At 51.3% G+C, this 18,435-nt stretch overlaps 1 protein-coding gene and 1 long non-coding RNA gene across 7 annotated transcripts in view; one reads left to right on the top strand and one right to left on the bottom strand.

Annotated features, from left to right (window-relative positions):
• LOC138923221 (uncharacterized) overlaps positions 1-7,852 on the top strand; it is a 48,142-nt gene extending 40,290 nt beyond the window's left edge. The window contains exons 2-3 of the long non-coding RNA XR_011436538.1: positions 1,861-2,014; positions 2,110-7,852. This is a non-coding gene — a long non-coding RNA (uncharacterized lncRNA). The remainder of the gene's footprint in view (positions 1-1,860; positions 2,015-2,109) is intronic.
• The window catches only part of FBLIM1 (filamin binding LIM protein 1), a 28,911-nt gene that overhangs the window by 6,333 nt on the left and 4,143 nt on the right, over positions 1-18,435 (bottom strand). For all 6 annotated transcript variants that reach the window (XM_070260927.1, XM_070260923.1, XM_070260925.1 and 3 more), the window contains 7 exons: positions 16,323-16,393; positions 15,651-15,911; positions 9,537-9,727; positions 8,806-8,923; positions 5,480-5,649; positions 3,192-3,370; positions 2,245-2,362 (listed from right to left, as the gene is read on the bottom strand). In XM_070260927.1, the coding sequence (XP_070117028.1) occupies positions 2,245-2,362; positions 3,192-3,370; positions 5,480-5,649; positions 8,806-8,923; positions 9,537-9,727; positions 15,651-15,900 (1,026 nt within the window). In that variant the 5' untranslated portion in view covers positions 15,901-15,911; positions 16,323-16,393. The remainder of the gene's footprint in view (positions 1-2,244; positions 2,363-3,191; positions 3,371-5,479; positions 5,650-8,805; positions 8,924-9,536; positions 9,728-15,650; positions 15,912-16,322; positions 16,394-18,435) is intronic.

The raw sequence follows: 18,435 nt of genomic DNA on the forward strand, positions 1-18,435 counted from the left end.
AGGGGGCTTTGGGGAGAAAAAGGAAAAGATAAAATCTTTAAAAAAAAAAAAAAGATTAAATAAGGCGATGTACATGAAAGCAATTTATATATTAAAAAATACTGCCCAGGTATAAAAGTACTGTGACCCTTCCAACAATGGGAATAAATACCATGGACCACAAGCAGGAATGAGAGGAGTGTGGACGGCGCCTTGACCCATCTCCCTTCCTAGAGAAGAGCACCCCAAATCTGCTCCAGGCCACTGCGGTTCAAGCCTTACTGTAGGAAATGTAAAAGAGACCAAACTCTGCCTTTTGGCAACAGCCTGGGTGATGCTCACAGTGGCCTTCACCGAGCTGACCAAGGACCAGCAGGGTCAGTTCATTTGCTCACCAGGCAGGCTCAGGGAAAAGCTGATCACCACCGGACCTTATGAGGGCGATGGGGGAGATAACAGCACTTGAATTTCATCATTGTTTTTTCAAGATGCGTTATCAGGGGCCGGCCCCATGGTTAAGTTCATGTGCTGTGGTTCGGCAGCCCAGGGTTTCGCCGGTTCGAATCCTGGGAGCGGACATGGCACTGCTCGTCAGGCCATGCTGAGGCGGCGTCCCACATGCCACAACTAGAAGGACCCACAACTAAAAAAATATATACATACAGCTATGTACTGGGGGACTTTGTGGAGAAAAAGGAAAAATAAAATCTTTCCCAAAAAACCCACATATATTTAAAAAAAAAAACCCAAAAAGATGCGTTATCAGCCAAACCTTGAACTATAACCAATAAAGACAACATAGTCACGAAGCATTCTGTCAACTTCTCTACCAAGCTCCCCTGTCACTCTCAGTGAAAACAGCCCCTCGGCTCCATGTATCTGTTCGACAAATGTTTAGAATTACTCACTGGCTGATGAAGAGATTTGCCCTGGGACTGCCCACTTAGGTGACACCCATAAAAGTTGCTACCTTTGTTGCTATAGCCAGAGAAGACAGAAACATCAGTGACGTGGGAGTGACAATGGAAGAGGCGGAGGAGGACTCTTGGAGACTCCTCAACAGGACTGAGCATATAATTTGCAGGGTCCAGGACAAAATGAAAATGCAAAGCCCCTTGTTCAAAATGAAGAATTTTCAGATGGTGACAGTAGAGCTGCAGAGCAGGCCTGAGACCCTTCTGAGCCAAGGGTCCTATGCGATACCCTGGACATTCTTGTCGGGACTACTGCACCAGCTTCTAACCAGCCTCCCCTTCTCGGCCTCACCCCTCCCTGCAGTCCAGACTCCTCAGCCTGGCACATGAGGCCCTCTCCTTTTCTGTGGCCTCACTGCTACCACACGCTCCCCCACTCTACACTCTAGAAACAACCAGAAACTTCCACTGCCTCTGATTCTTCAGGCTTGCTCATGTCAAAGTGGGTCCTTACAGACCCTCTGGCTGGACCGCCTCTGCCTTCTCCAAATATCTGGCAACTCATACTCCTCCTGAGAGATGCAGGCTAAGCATCACCTCCTCTAGGAGACTGCCTTGCCTCCCCCACCCTGGCTAGACTTGATCACTGTCCCAAAGCTGATTTACACATGCTCTTTCCCAGCACCAGAAAGGAGAGCTATGGTGTGGGTTTGCCCAGCATTCCTTCCTTCCTTCCTATGGTTGAATCAACCCTTCTCTGTTCCATATGGTTCTGCCTCCCTGGCCCTAGGAGTTGTCAGTCATACCCCCTGGTCATGATTGGTCCAGAATGGGCATGGGACCCAAGCTGGGCCAATCAAAGGCCTTCTTGGGACTGTATGCGATCCTTGGATGGGGTTTCTAAGTTGAAAGGACGTAAACCTGGGCCAACCATGGCTGTGCACTGACTGTGTCCCCCTCCTCACAGAGGACGCCAGCTTACAGGAAGAGGAAATGAAGCAAACACCCAAAAAGCACGGAACCAAGAGATGGAGAGAGCGCCCTGATGATACCCTTTGATGTCATCAATGACATCACCAGCATGAGGCTTCCCAGGAGAAATCCTTTCTTGCAGAAAGCAGGTCGGGTTTGGTTTCTATCATTAACTTAAAGAGTTCTGAGTAACAGTCTATATTTGTAATTATCTCCATTCTAATTTGTCTCTGCTATTGGACAGTGAGCAATTGGAGAGCAGAGCCCCCACTGTGACTGTCCTGGCCCAGGGCCTGGCACGCGGCAGGCTCCCACCAGGGCTCGTGCGGTGATTGAACAGGACCGACAGCTGTCATGAAATCATTGCTGCTCCACTCACCTCGCACCTGTAGCAATTTTCATGGAAGTTTCTTCCCATGCACTCGATTTTGAAGGCATCCTTCCCGTCCCGGGGGATGATGGGATTCTCACAGATGCTGCACACAGGGGCGAATTTCCTAGAGGGAGAGGAACCCACGCTCGGGAGGTGTTCACGCCGACGCCCGCAGAAATTAGCTGTCAGAGCTCGGGCTGGCTCCAGTTCACCTCCCAGAGCTATTTCAAGCCCGTTGCTATGTGACTGCACCTGGAGCTACAACCACAAATGTCTCTTTCTTCCCAGCAGGAGCGGATGGAGAGACCTGTGTAATTAGACCCAGCTTCCCAGGGTGTAATTAGCGGAGACAAGGAAGTGACTGGGGAATGTCAGAATTTGAGAAAGCAGAGAAATCCCACGTGTGTTCAGTGGGCTTGGAGCCATGCCATTTGTATAGGCCACTGCTTTTGCTGCTTCTGTCCTTTCTTTTTTAACAGGCATATCTGCCTTTCCCCTTGGGCAGTGAGTAACTCGAGGGCAGGGACTGAGCATCACGGATGTCTGTGTCACTGCTGCTTCCTACGGCTCCAGCTCCGAGGGGAGCCCTGTGCTCTGGGGATCGAGAGCAAGGCCCTGAAGTCAGGTCACTGGGGTCTGAATCGCAGCTTCCCTACTCGCCGGCTGGGAGACTGTGCCTACTTATCTGTTGCAGACCTCGGTTTCCACATTTGGTAAAATAGAAGCCTGAAGAGCACCTGCTTGACAGGAGAGTTTTGAGGATGCAGGTGCTCAAAAAGTTGTTAGCTGCGAGCAGGCACACGGTTGCAATCTATGGTGTGTGGAACGGAAGACCCGGTTTCTGCGCACCCGGAGGCCGCAGGAAAGCTGTGACCCAGGCCCCCACTCAGGCTTGGCTCCTCCGTCTGCCTGAGTCCCACTCCCTGCCCCCCGTGCTCGGACCCCTCTCATACCTGTAGAAGTCATCCAGGCAGTACACCTCATTCTGGCTGTCCAGGGCAAAGCTCTCGTCCCCGATGCACCGGGCGCAGGTCACACACGTGAAGCAGGTGGGGTGGAAGGCCCGGCCCAGGGCCCTGATGATGTGCTCCCGGACCACCTCGCCACACTTGCCACATTTCTCCAGGGTGTCCTGGGACAGAGGGCCATTGCCTTAGAGCCATCTCATGGGTATGCCCACTCTAAGCCACAAGGGGCATTTGACTGGCTACCCACAGGGGCCCAGAAGGCCAGGGGTACAGGAGAGGGGCTTACATTCGTCAATCGGCCTGTAACTACTACGCCAAAACCTCCACACTGCTTACAATGGATCGAGTTTGGCAGCATATCCTCAGCTTACTGTGAGGAATCCTGCCATGAAGCTGCTACTGCATTCTTTGTTTCTAGGAAATGCTTGAGGCCAGGGTCCCCCAGGGCCCATGGGAGAAATTTCTCTTAAACCTCAGAGTCAGGAAAAGGAATTCCCGGAGGAATTGGTGTGCTTTTTATTTTATGGGCAATAAACCTCGAAACTCCTTCCCTTTTCCATTTGGCCACTTGGAAGCTCAGAGTCAAATTCCATGCTGTACTTTTAGGAACAACTGTAGGAGTCTTTCATTCATAGATTTTCAGGTACTAACTTTCCCTCTGGTTTCATCTCACTTTTCACTTAGATTTCCCCCTGTTCTGATTTCTTTGTGTGTTTATTTTACATCATTATTATGCACATTCTTTTTTAAAAATTTTATTTTATTGTGCTAAAATCACAACATGAGATCTACTCTCTTAACAAATTTTTAAGTGTACAACACTGTTGTTGACTATAGGTACGTGTGCATTCTTATAAGCTGCCTCAAGTCTCTTCTGGAATGAAGAGGGATTAGTGAGAGAGAGAGATTGCTGAGGCCGAGCCAAGGGCCTCTCACTTACCCTCCCACCTTTTCTCCTAGACATGTCCCCCCCGCTTCCTGACCGTGTTCCTGTTCATTTTCACCTGATTTCATCTGACAGATAAGTTTAGGGGGGCAGCCCTTCCCTCCCAGCACACTGCTCAAGTCCCTCCCGGCTGCTTCCAGCTGGAAGTCACCTTCAACCCGCTTCCCCTCAGTGTCTCCCCCTGCCTGGCTTCGAGCTGAGGGAAGAGGGGAAGGACGCCCCCACCGTCACGTTGACGGGGTCAGAGGGACGGGGGGAGGCCTGGCTCCTTTCTCCGCCCACGTGCCTCGCTGCCTCTGATCAGAGTGTTCTGATTTCTCTCGATAGTCCCAACTCCAAATATTCTAACTCCACAAATCAGCAGTTTTCAAACTTCAATGTTTATCAGAATCACCTGACTTGTTGAAAATGCAGATTGCCAGGTGCTCCCAATTCAAGAGGACAAGGTGCGGCCCACGCACACCCAGGTGATGCGTCTGTGGGTCTGTAACCACAGAAAAACACCACCACCCACCATCGGAGAGTCAGCAATTCCAATACCTTGGCATCCACACCGGCTCTCCCAGACTGCATTTGGTACTGAGGTGACACAGATGCCCCCAGTAGACCTTGCACTGGAACCTCATGGTTCTAGGTGAGAGAGTGGCAAGACCACAGGAGGCTCCAGAACCAGACGGGCCTCAGGGAGAACCCCAGCTCCACTGCCTTCTGGAGTGTGACCTTGCGTGCTAGGCTGAATGATGTCCCTAAGATATCCAGGTCCTAAGGCTTGGAACCTGTGACGACCTCCAGTGGCAAAAGAGACTCACAGATGCGACTGAGTTAAGGATCTCAATATGGGGAGATTATCCTGGATTATCCAGGCGGGCCCTAAATGTCATCACAAGTGTCCTTATAAGAGGGAGGCAGAGGGAGATTCGACACAGAAGGAAATATGATACTGAAGCAGGATGCTACACGGTTGACTTTGAAGATGGACAAAGGAACCAAGGAATGCAGCTCTAGAAGCTGGAAAAGGCAAGGAAAGAGATTCCCCCGACCCCTCGACTTTAGTGAAATGGATTGAGGGCTTCTGACCTCCAGAACTGTAGGAGAATAAATGCGTGTTGATTGCAGCCACCAAGTTTGCAGTAATTTGCTACGCGGCCGCAGGAACGAATACTGTACACCTTGGCTGAGCTCCTTGCCCTCTGAGCCTCAGCTTCCTCATCTGTGAAATGGGTCAAGAGTGCCCACCTCCCAGTGTGGTGGAGGGGAATGAAATAAGACGATGTCCGTCAAGTGCCCAGCTCAGCGCTTGGTGTGCGGAGCCCGCCGCAGGGGTTACCTGGTAGCAGGGCTCGCAGAGGGGCCGCCCGTCCTTCTGGTAGAAGCTCTGCCCGGCCAGCTGGCGGCGGCAGGTGCGGCACGTGAAGCACTGGGCGTGGTACTGCCTCTTCATGGCTTCCACGGCCAGCTCTCGGGGGGACACGGTCTTGTGGCAGAAGGCACAGATGTCTGGGGAAGAGGAGACACGGGCCGTGATCCGCCCAGCCTGGGAGTACTGCACCCAATCACCGCCCAGAACCTGCCCAGAGCGCAGGTCTCTGCCTGGAGCCCCGGGGCTGTGAGTGTGGCCTCGGCTCATGAGAGGGTCACGAGGAGCAGGAGGAAGGAATGTGAGTGGCCCCTGAAAAGCCAAAATCAGGAGATGCTGTGTCAGGACAACTGGGTTGCCATCTGCAAAAAATTCAAGGAGGGGCTCCATCGAGACACCTTCTACTCAGATCATTTCATATGTCTTGAAGACCTAAATGTGAAAATGAAACCATCAGAACACTAGAAGAAACCAGGGGATGCTTTATAAACTGGGAGCAGAGAAAGCCTTTCCGCACGTAATAGCCGTTTCTTAGAGTAACACACGGTGCTGGAGAGACTGTGGGCAAACGGGCTCTCAGACACCGCTGAAGGGAGTGTAGATAGGATGGCCAAGAAGGGTATTTTGGCAAAAATATCAAAGTTACAAATGCACCTAGCCTTTGACCACAGTACTTTCTCTTCTAGAAATTTATCTCACAAACTTGCACACAGGCAAAATGACCTATCTGCCAGGCAATTCATCTCAGCATTATTTGTCACCGTAAGAAACTACCTAAGTACTCTCATGGGAAACTGGTTAAATGCATACTAAGGAATACTACACAGCTGTGAAAAAGATAAGGAGCCGCTTTATGATCTGACATGGAAGGAGCACTAAGATGTACGGAGCAGAGAGAGCAAAGTGCAGAACAGCAGAGTTTGTTACTATTTGTGGGAAAATGGGAGGCAGCAGACACATTTATATTTGCTTGATACGCATAAAATGTCTCTGGAAGGACATGGAAGACACTGACAACAGAGGCTGTCTATGCGGCAGGAAGCTGGTCGATACAGGGATGGGGCTGAGGGGAGACTTCTCACTGTGTAGCCTTTCACATATTGTATTCAAAAAATTAGAGAAAAAAACCTCAAGGCATTTTTGCTATCGTAGCAAATTTTGCTGATCGATGTGTAAATGGATTTCAGTTATAAAGGCAAAAAGCTTACGGCAATAAAAATAAAGTTGATGTAAAAATAAGGAGTGAAGAAGTGAAACTATCACTGTTTGCAGACGACATGATCTTATATATAGAAAACCCTAAAGAATCCATAGGAAAACTGTTAGAAATAATTAACAGCTAGAAGTTAAAGTTGCAGGGTACAAAATCAACTTACAAAAATCAGTTGCATTTCTATACTCTAATAACGAACTTACAGAAAGGGAACTCAAGAATACAATTCCATTTACAACCGCAACAAAAAGAATACAGTATCTAGGAATAAATTTAACCAAGGAAGTGAAGGACTTATACAATGAAAACTATAAGACGTTATTGAAAGGAATAGATGATGATGTAAAGAGATGGAAAGAGATTCCATGCACGTGGATTGGAAGAATAAACATAGTTAAAATGTCCATACTACCCAAAGCAATCGACAGATTCAATGCAATCCCAATCAGAATCCCAATGACATTCTTCATGGAAATAGAACAAAGAATCCTAAAATTCATATGGGGCAATAAAAGACCCTGAATTAAAAGAACAAACTGGAGGTATCACAATCCCTCACTTCAAAATGTACTACAAAGCCATAGTGGTCAAAACAGCATGGTACTAGGACAAAAACAGGCACACAGATCAATGGAACAGAACTGAAAGCCCAGAAATAAAACCGCACATCTACGACAGCTAATCTTCGACAAAGGTGCCAAGAACATACAATGGAGAAAAGACAGTCTCTTCAATAAATGGTGTAGGGAAAACTGGACAGCCACATGCAAAAGAATGAAGGTAGACCACTATCTCATGCCATACACAAAAATAAACTCAAAATGGGTCAAAGACTTAAGTCCTGAAACCATAAAATTCCTGGAAGGTAATATAGGTAGTACACTTTTTGACGTTGAACTTAAAAGGATTTTTTCGAATACCATGTCTTCTCAGACAAGGGAAACAAAAGAAAAAATAAACAAGTGTGACTTCCTTAGACTAAAGAGCTTCTGCAAGGCAAAAGAAACTAGGATCAAAACAAAAAGACAACCCACCAATTGGGAGGAAGTATTTGCAAATCACATATCTGAAAGGGGTTAATCTCCATAATATATAAGGAACTCACACAACTGAACGACAAAAAAAACAAACAGCCTGATCAAAAAATGGGCAGAGGAGATGAACAGACATTTTTCCAAACAAAATATACAGATGGCCAATAAACACATGAAAAGATGTTCAACATCACTAATCATCAGGGAAATGCAAATCAAAACTACACTAAGATACCACCTTACGCCTGTTAAAATGGCTATAATCACTAAGATTAAGAATAACAAATGTTGGAGAGGGTTTGGAGAGAAGGGAACCCTCATACCCTGCTGGTGGGAATGCAAACTGGTGCAGCCACTGTGGAAAACAGTATGGAGATTCCTCAAAAAACTAAAAATAGAACTACCATACACCCAGCTATCCCACTACTGGGTATCTACCCAAACAACTTGAAATCAACAATCCAAAGTCACATATGCACCCCTATGTTCATAGCAGCATTATTCACAATAGCCAAGACATGGAAACTATCTGAGTGCCCACTGACAGATGACTGGGTAAAGAAGAGGTGGTATATATACACAATGGAATACTACTCACTCAGAAAAAAAGACAAATTCATCCCATTTGCAACAACATGGAAAGAACTGGAGGGAATTATGCTAAAAGAAATAAGCCAGACTGAGAAAGACAAACACTATGATTTCACTCATATGTGGAGTATAAACAAGCACATGGACAAAGAAAACAGCTCAGTGGTTACCAGGGGAAGTGGGGTGGGACGTGGGCACAGGGGGTGAAGGGGAGCACCTATGTGGTGACAGACAAGAAATAATGTGCAACTGAAATCTCACATTGATGTAAACTATTATGAACGCAATAAAAAAATTAAAAAAAAATAGAGCTGATGTAAACTATCGGGCCCGTCACTGTGCCATGAGCTGGGGCGGACACTGGTGGTCCCTGCTCTCCCAGTTCCCACCTGAAGCCCGTGCCCCACCCCGAGGGCCCTGGGGACCAGCCTAGAATCCTTCCAGCCCTGTCCCCGTACCTGTCGACGCCTCTCTCTCGGGGAGGCCAGCAGGCTCTTCTGGGGGAGGCGGCAGCTCCTCCTCTGCCGCCCTGAGATGATTGGGCCGAGGCTGCAGTGAAGGCCCCTCTGCCAAGGACTGTAGGGACAAGGCGGGGCAGGAGAGGTGTCATCCAGGGGGGACCCCACACAGCCCTCTCAGCTCTGCTCCTCACCTGGTGGCACCAGGCACAATTAGCCCCATTGTACAGAGGAGGAAACTGAGGCCCAGAGAAGCAAGTGACCTGTCTGAAGTCACTCAGCAGGAGGGTTACAGTGACAGCTGGAGCCCAGGTCTCCCAGCTCCTTGCCCTGGGTTCCCTCAACCAGTCAAAGCTGCTTAGCTCGACTTCTAAGGAATCTCCTGGAATCAGGCTTTCCCTTGGCCTGGAACCCCTCCCATTTCTATAACAGCCTCTGTTAAGAGCAGAGGATTATAAATGGGTTTCCTATGCAGCATCAGGGATCTGGGTTAGATACAAAGAACCGTCTGCTCAGAGCTGGAGCGGGCATGGGGGGAAGAGGGAGGGGCACCCCTTCTCTGGGGATCTTGAAAAACAGGCCCAATATGTACCGGCCTGAATGGGCTAAGAAGAGGGACTGCCTCGAGCCGGAGAATGGACCAGATGACCCCCAGGCTTAACTCCCTGAAAGGCCCAGACTCCCGCCCCCAGCCCATGGGGCTCCGTTAGGGACCAAGGGGTTGGCAGTACCTGTGGTGGGGGCGGGAGTGGGGGCAGGTGCAGCTGCTCTAGGTCAGAGATGAGTGAGGCGCCCACGGGGGCAGGGGGCTCCTCATCCGGAGGAGGCAGGTATGCCGGTGGGGGCGGTGGCGGAGGCGGGAGGAGGTCCAGGTCGGGGAGTGCGCCCTCGCTGTCCAGGGTAGGAGGAGGAAGAGGACATCCTGCAACCAGAAGGGGACAGAGGGCTGAGCAGAGTCTCTGCAGGTGGACAGAGGAGGTGTCTACTTGCCCGGAAGGCCATACAGCGCGGTGGCTAAGGGCTCGAGTGCAGGGTCACCCAGACCTGGGTTCCATCTCTGACTCTGCCACTGATTTACTGTGTGTCCTTAGGCAAAAGACTTAATCTCTCTGAGTCTCAGTTTTCTCATTGGGAAAACGGGTATTAACTGCTTAGGGTTGTGAGGGTCAAATGAGATGATGCAGGTAAGGGCTCGGCATAGTGGATGGCACATGGCACAGGCTCAGAACACAGTCACTGTCAAAGCCCTCCATAACAGCCCTCCCTCACCCAGGCGCTAGAGGGCTCTTGTTGAAATACAAGCAAAACCAACCCCTAGGGCTGCGGTTCTCAAAGTGTGCCGCCTGGACCAGCAGCGGCCATGGCAGCACGTGGGAGGACGTCAGAAAGGCAGCTCCTTGGGGGCCGGCCCCGTGGCTGAGTGGTTAAGTTCACTCACTCTGCTTTGGTGGCCCAGGGTTTCACCGGTTCAAATCCTGGGTGCAGACACGGCACGACTCATCAGGCCATGCTGAGGCGGCATCCCACATACCACGACAAGAAGGACCCACAACTAAAATATATACAACTGAGTACTGGGGGGCTTTGGGGGAAAAAAACAAAAGGAAAAATAAAATCTTAAAAAAAAAAGGCAGCTCCTGGGCCGGCCCCAGACCTGCAGAGTCAGAATCTGGGGGGGCCCAGATCTGTGGAGCTTGCTGCCCCTCAAGTGTGGGAACCACCCCCTAGGTAAATCACAGAGCCAGGGAATGACTGCTGGGCGTTGAAAGCATTAGGGGAAAGGTTGATGGAGAACTTTCCAAAGGAGGGGTCAGACTGCCACCACCTGAGCCCACTCTAACCTCAGCAGATACCAGGGGTCTCTGACTCCCATCACGCTATGGGAAGGTACCACCTCTGAAAGGTTCTTACCAAAACCCCCCCAAAACATAAACAAAACACAAATTCAATCTAATCAGGTCTCTAGAGTTAATTTCCATTTATAATAAATGCGGAAACAGAGGGGCAAGTCGACGAGACCACAAGGAAGCAAAGAGATCAACATACAGAACCTTCTACAGAAACTGACCTATGTCTGCAACAAGGCAATGGCATGCGAGAGAGAGGGGGGGCTTCCTCAGAATTAAGAGATTTTAGAGAAAAATGACTACTATAATGTATATATTTGTGGGGTCCAATAAAGCAGCCACCAGCCACATGTGACTCTTGGGCACTTGGAAAGTCCACACTGAGAGATGCTGGAAGACTCAGTACGGAAGAAAGAAGGTAAAATATCTCATTAATAACTTTTATAATGATTACATGTTGAAATAATAATTTTTATATATTGGGTTACATAATAGATATTATTAAAATTAATATCCCAAGCCAGCCCTGGTGGCCTAGTGGTTAAGGTCAGCACACTCTGCTTTGGAGGCCTGGGTTCAGTTCCCAGGCGTGGACCTATGCCATTCCTCCATCAGTGGATGTGCTCTGGCGGTAGCTCACATACAAAAAAAGAGGAAGACTCGCAACAGATGTTAGCTCAGTGCAAATCTTCCTGAGCAAAAAAAAAAAAAAAAAAAAAAAAAATCACATTTCTTTTTACTTTTTTCAACGTGAATACTAGAAAATTTTAAATTACATATGAGGCTTACATTTGTGATGCATTATATTTTTATTGGACAGTGCTACTATGGACTTTATTTGGATCCTGATTCAAAGGATTAATCATCTCATTTAATTCTCCTTATTTGGAGGAAAAGCTAAATATTCCATTGAATAATATAGCTCAAAAGAAAGACAAGACATAATGTAAACCATTCATTCCACTACAATCCAACAGTTAAAAGGCATTTTTTTTTTAAAGATTGGCACCTAAGCTAACATCTGTTGCCAACTTCTTCTTTTTTCCTCTTCTTCTTCCCCCCAAAGCCCCCCAGTACACAGTTGTGTATTCTAGTTGTGGCATGTGGGACCCGGCCTCAGCATGGCCTGATGAGCGGTGCCATGTCTGTGCCCAGGATCAGAACCGGTGAAACCCTGGGCTGCCGAAGCAGAGTGCGCGAACCCAACCACTTGGCCATGGGGCTGGCCCCTTAAAAGGCATTTTTATGACAATTCAAGGAAAAATTAATTTTGGACAGAATATTAGGCATTCTTGCCGATTCTGTTAGGCATTGTTTGGCATTGTGGTTATGTAAGAAAATGGCCATATTTAGAGATGCACCCTGAAGAATGTGGGGCTGAAATCACCTGATGACTGGGGTTTCCTTTAAAATACTTCACAAAAGAAAAAAGAAAGAAAGGAATAGATGAAACAAATGTGGAAAAATCTTAATGGTTGAAACTGGATGTGGGCTACACAGGTTCCTTGTCCTGTTCCCTCTACTTCCATGTACGTTTGAAAGTTTCATTAAGGTAAAAAAAACTCAACAGCAAACACACATGCACACACAAAAACACACTGGCACAAAGTCACTTTCCTTATTAGCACAGCTTAACTCTTACTCCTAAAAGCTGAGGTCGACAGAGAGGGAGGGCACAGGAGTGGCATCGAGGGAGCGGCCCTCAATCCTATCCCCTAGTCATGCACAGACTTTTGGGTGCTCCTGGCAGGGAGGGAGGGAGGAGGTGGGGGGGGCACCTGGCTCCTGCCTCAGCCCCAGGTTCTCCTCGAACGTTCACCGTGGTGTAACTCCCACCCCTCCAGGCGGCCCCCACGAGGGGCTGCCCAGCTCCCCTGGAGGAGGTGACTGGGTGTCAGGAGAGAAGCTGTGGTGCGGGGCTGTGAACACGGCCGGGAAAATCCCCTGTCCACTGCCACGTAGAGGGTGAGCGCTATTAACAGTGCCCCCAAGATAAAGGGCGGGGAGGTGCTTGCCACCTCCCGTCACTGCAGCACAACGTGGGCCAGGCTTGGGCGAGGTCAGACTGCCCTAGACACCCAGGGAAAGCAGATGGAAAGTGCGCAAGGCCCCGCCGCCCAACGACCTGGGCTCTGGTCCCATTCTCTGCTAGTTTACCGGGGCACCTCTCTGGGCTTCAGGTTTCTCATCCATTCGACAAAGATAACGAACCTCTCTCCTTTCTCCCAGGGGCTGAAGGGACTGGACAGATGGGAGGGTTGTTCTAGACCTGTGAGCAAGCTGCAGAATCATCTGGGCGGGGGGGGGAGCCTTGTTCAAATGCCAATGCCCGGGTCCCACCCCAGAGCTCCTGCCTCAGCAGGTTTGGGGTAGGCTCCGAGAAGGTAAGTTTTTGAAAAGCTCCAGGTGAGGCTGATGCTGCCGGTGCAAACCCGCACTTGGAGAACACCCTGGTCCACAACGCCTGCCTTTGGACCAGACCGTCGTTCTCAAAGGGTGGCCCTCAGACCAAGAGCATTAGCACTACCTGGAAATGTGTGAGAAATGCAAATTCTTGGGCCCCACCGCAGACCTGCTGAATCAGAAACGCCCGGGTGGGGCCCAGCCAGCTGTGTCTGAACAAGCCCCCAGGTGATGCTGATGCTGCTGTAGTGTGAGAACCAGGCTCTGGACGAGCTGATGTGAGCCGGGAGCCAGATCACGGAGAGCCAGCGGGAGCGCCGGCCTCTCCCAGGACCTGCCTGAGGCTCCGGGCAAGAGGCTGTGCCGGGTGGGCAGGAATTCAAGAGAGGGACTTGAGGCCACAAGGCAGGTGGACAGAAAGGGGCCGAGCTGAACCAATGATACAGTTCAAGGAGCCAGGAGTGGGGGGTGGGGGGGGAGCAGCCTTATAAAGAGAAGCGAAGCGAGAAAGTGACTTGTGAGTAAGGGAGGGGGTGTGGCTGCAAGGATCTGAGCAGGAGCAGGGAAGGAGTGAGGGGAAGGGGGATTCCTCCAGGACAAAAGGGCTAAGAAGTGAGGTGCGTTCCTGAGGGGACAAGCACTACATGAGGCCTCAGATGACAGCCTGCTGTAGCGATGGCTTTACAGGGCCAGCCTTTGTGTTCTGTGCTCAGGCCAGACTCGTGCTCATCTAGAACTTACTCCCTCCTGCGAGGCGGAACCCCGAGACGGCAAGCACAATGGCCCACCAGCCGCGGCTCACGCCCCCGACCCCGCACAGGAAGATCTGTCTTTGTTACCACACTCCCCTGATCTTCTGCCTCTAATTCCAATAACTCAGGAAAATGTCCTAGAAATTTTGGCATTTCGGCATCTAACTATGTTTCTGGGCTCCCTCTCCTACCCAGAAGGGACATACTTCTTCTCATTGGCTCACACGTCCCAATGTGTGAATTTTGGTCCTGATGTACAGAGGAGCAGCTGCAGGAGACTGTTCGTGGCAGGTGCGGTTAGGAAGGAAAGGTCAGTTCAGGCGGCTGCGTCACAGTGAAGAAGCATGTCACATGAATGTCCCAGTGGTCTCACATGTGCCCACGTGTGGCCCCTTCTCCTGCCCCTTTCTGACCTCCTAACTGGCATTTTCTCTTGGTCTGTAGTGGTTTCCATGGTGATAGATGCACAGGGCTGCCCTAGCCCCACTCTAGGACCCAGGGGACTCCGGGAGACTCAGCTGCCTCCCTGGGCTGGCCTCTCACTCTTGGTGTCTCAGTGCCTCCTTGTTCCAGCTGGTGCCTTGTCAGACGCCACCCTCGGCCTCAGGGCCCTGTGTTGTCGTCCTTCCTCACTTCCACCCAAGCCAATGGCTGAGACTTCCAGGGGATGGCAGGGAGAGAGGCCTGGAAGGCTCTCCGTCACCATGGCAACAGGGCCAGCTCAGCCCAAGCACGAGGTAAAGGAACGCCATTTATGGAGTCTCCATTCTATGATGGATGCATCACATACACGACCAAATTTCCATTTTCCAGAGGAGGAAACCAAGCAAGGAAACAACTTGCTTAAGACCACACAGCAAGTGAAAGGCAGAGCCCGAGAGAATAACACCACCTTTCAGGTCCTCCAACTTCCAAATTCATTCCTGCCTCGGGGCCTTTGCACTTGCTGTTCCCACTGCCCCTCACACTGCAACCACCCCCCTGCATCCTGTCATTCAGGTCTTAGCTGAGCTGAAATGTCACCTCCTTGGAGAACCCATCCTGACTACCCCATAAAAACTTGCACCCCCCACCTCTTCACCACGTTTTATTCCTGTATAGCACTTGTGTCTACCTGACTTTATAGTATTTTGATTACCTCTGTTTCTTCTACTACGAGGTAAGTTTCTTTAAAAACTTTTTTTTTTTGAGGAAGATTAGCCCTGAGCTAACTGCTGCCGATCCTCCTCTTTTTTGCTGAGGAAGACTGGCCCTGAGCTCACATCCATGCCCATCTTCCTCTACTTTATATGTGGGATGGATGCCACCACAGCATGGTGTGCCAAGCAGTGCCATGTCCACACCCGGGATCCAAACTGGTGAACCCCGGGCCACCGAAGTGGAACGTGCGCACTTAACCGCTGCACCACCGGGCCGGCCCCTAGGAGGTAAGTTTCATGCAGACTGAAAACCTTGTCTCTCTTTTCATGTCCCCAGTGTCTGGCCCAGAATAATTATGGCAGGTAACACACATTTAACGCTTTCTAGGAGACAGGTGCTGGGCTAAACACTTCACATAAGTATTAACTCATCTCATCCTCACAACAACCCTTTGAGGAAGGTACTATCATTATTTCTATTTTACAGATTAGGGAACCGAGAAACAGAGAGGTTAAGTGGCCTGCCAATGTCACACAGCAAAGTGGTGGAAGAGCCAGGATTCAAACCCAGGTAGGTGTGTTCCAGAGTCTGCCTGGCACACAGTAGGTACTCAATAAATGAATGGCCTCAGAGCCTGCCCTTCGCTCCCCACCGCGGCGCTGCCTCTGACCCAGTCTCCCACCCAGCCCCCTCACCCTCTTACCTCCATTGGAGAGCTGAGGGGGTACAGCCGGCACTGCAGCTGCAGCCCTGCCAGGGGGTGTCCAGGGACCGGGCCTCCCCGCTGAGCCGGCCCCGGGTGCCTTCGTGGGGGCAGGAGAGTCCCATGGGCGGCCAGGCCGAGCCTCGCAAACTGCCCGCCTCACATCCTCAGCCACAGCCTCATCTCGACGTGGGGGGGCCAGGGTGATAAAGACAGACGAGGCGACCCTCTTCTCAGGCTTCAAGGCCATTGCCTTGGCTCCTGGGGGGGCCGGGGACACAGTGGGGCTCAGGCTTGGGCAGGGCTCAGGGCAGGGGGCGGGGCACACTCCTCCTGGACATGCAGACGACTCAAGGGCATGGGGCCTCCCTCCTCCCAACCACGCCAGCGCCCCAGCCCAGCCCAGGAAGGGGCTGGGGATGTCCCGCGGGGGGGTGGGGGGTGGAGCAGGTACCCACCAGGTGACATGGCCACAAGGTGGGAGCCAGCAGTCCTGACGGCCCCTCCCCCAACCTACGCACCTGGAGGAGCTAAGGGCAGCCCTGCCCTGCTTACCTCACAAAGGATTAATTTCCCTCCTCCCCGGAAGCCAGAGGAAGGACCAGCGCCTCGGGCTCCCCACCCCCAGCCAGCGGGCTGCCACTGGGCCACACCCTACGTCACCTCCCTCACCTGGGATCGATTCTCCTGGGAGAGCTGAGCCGACGTCCCCGTCCCCGTCCCCGAAGTTCAGGCCAGCTCCACTGCGGGAGGGAAACAGCGCGGATGTCAGAACATCAGGGCTGGACTCCAGGAGGCAGAGGGGCTGAGGGGACAATTGGGGCTCCCGTTTGGGGAGACCTGCTCTGGGCCAGCGAGGCCCTGCCACTTCCTGCCCGTGCGCTGGGGGATGGGCACTATGACCATCCCCATCTCACAGATGAGGAAACCAAGACAAAGAGGGGAAGTCACTTGTGCAGGGTCTCGCAGTGCCCACCTGGGATTTGAACCCAGAGCCCACGACCTTGGCCACTTGGCTCTGCTGCCCTCTCCCAGCCCAGCCCAAGAGACAGCATCTGTTTCTCCACCGTCAGCCCCCACAGCCAACCAAGTCTGATTCTACTGCTAGAATCTCTCACTCTGTCCCATCTCCAAAATCTCAGTCCTGTTCAGGCACGGGGTGAGAAGGGCGTGGGTGCCTCGAGGGTCTCCAATCCTGCCTCCTACGCTGTCCCTGGAGTGATCTTTCTAGAGCATAAATCTGATTGTTTCTCTCTACTCAAAAGCCTTCCGTGGCTCCCTACTACCTTCAAGATAAAGTCCAAATTCCCCTGGCCTCAACCTCTTTTTCGACCACCCTGGACCACTCACCCTTCCTCGACTGTCTTTCTCCCTTACCTGCCTTGGAGTGTTTCCACCACCTGTTTTTTCTCTTCTGCTCCCTCCAGAGTGAATTTCAGTTTTTCTTAGAGGCCCTGCTCAAACATCACTTCCTCCATGAAGCCTCCCCTGATTCCTGACCCTGCCCTGCCCTGCCCTGGGGCAGTTGTCTGCTTCCACAGGGCGATGACAGCCCATCACAGGACATGCTGGCCCACTGTCACCATGTCTGCCCCCCACAACCTCAAGTGGCTGCGTGTGCCTTCAGCTGTCTGTGATCTTTACAGTGGGCATCAAAGCATGGATCTTGGAGCAGGGTGGCACCCCGACCAGGGAGAGCCCATTTCCCATCCCGCAGGGGGTTCCTGCAGACAGTAGCCTCTGGGGCCATGAGGTGGGGCAAGTGGACCCCACTCGGCTCAGGGGTCTTCCCTGGACACCCAGGGCCTGTGCCCAGGGTGAAAAACGTGGCCTCCTCTATCTCCCCCTCCAGCTGGCCCACCCTGCCGTGGCCCCACAGCCCAGCCCACAGGTGCATGGGGACCCAGAGAGTGAACCTCAACTAGTGGGGCAGGCTGGGTGGGGCTGAGGGCCCGAGAGGCCACACAGGCCTCCCTCTGTATCTCAGAGTCCACTGGCCACTGCGGGCTCTCTGGGTGACGGGCAGAGAATAATGACAACAGGAACAACAACATATGTTCCTAAATTCCTCTTAAATTGGTTTACATATTTGGTGAAAATGCATAGCTCAGTCTGATGATAAAGTATCTGTTCTGAATAAGAAACCAATGTATGAAAGCTTTCGAAGTTCTTTTAAAGTGCTTCTCTTTTCCCTCTTGTTTGGGAAGTGATGTTGGAAGTGTATGTGCTTATATTGGCTGTCATAGTCTTTGGTTTTATACTTTGTTATGTTTAAGGATCTATTTTGTAAAGGATTTTCCAGGACATCTGAGACTGAAATACTCGAGAACAACAAGGGGCTCCTGGGAAAGCGCTGGCTCCCTGTGAGCCAGGCCCCCGCAGAGCCTCAAAGCTCCCCTCATTCTCAATGCCGCCCCTTATGCCCCACTTTACAGACAGGCCATGTGAGGCCCCAGGAGGTTAAGTGACTTTTCCTGGCCACCCATGGCAGTCTTGGAATTCTAATGGAGCACCATCCGACCTGAGTCCAGGGGGTGTCCTTGGACCTGAGACGACACACTTTTTCTTCCCTGGATGGCACAGGGGCCCCCAAATTCTCAGGCCTGTTTTCACCCCAGAATGGCCCAATGCAGACCAATTATCTTGTGGCCAGCACATTCTGGGCCGTCCCCAGGGACTGCTACAGATGCTCCCTCAGCCTCCCTCCCACCCTGCTCTGACCCCCACTCCACCCCAGCCCACCCCTCCGGGAAGTCGGCTCTGCCGGTTTCTTGGAAAACATCCT

This window comes from Equus caballus, chromosome 2 (genome assembly GCF_041296265.1).
Source record: "Equus caballus isolate H_3958 breed thoroughbred chromosome 2, TB-T2T, whole genome shotgun sequence".
NCBI lineage: Eukaryota > Metazoa > Chordata > Mammalia > Perissodactyla > Equidae > Equus > Equus caballus.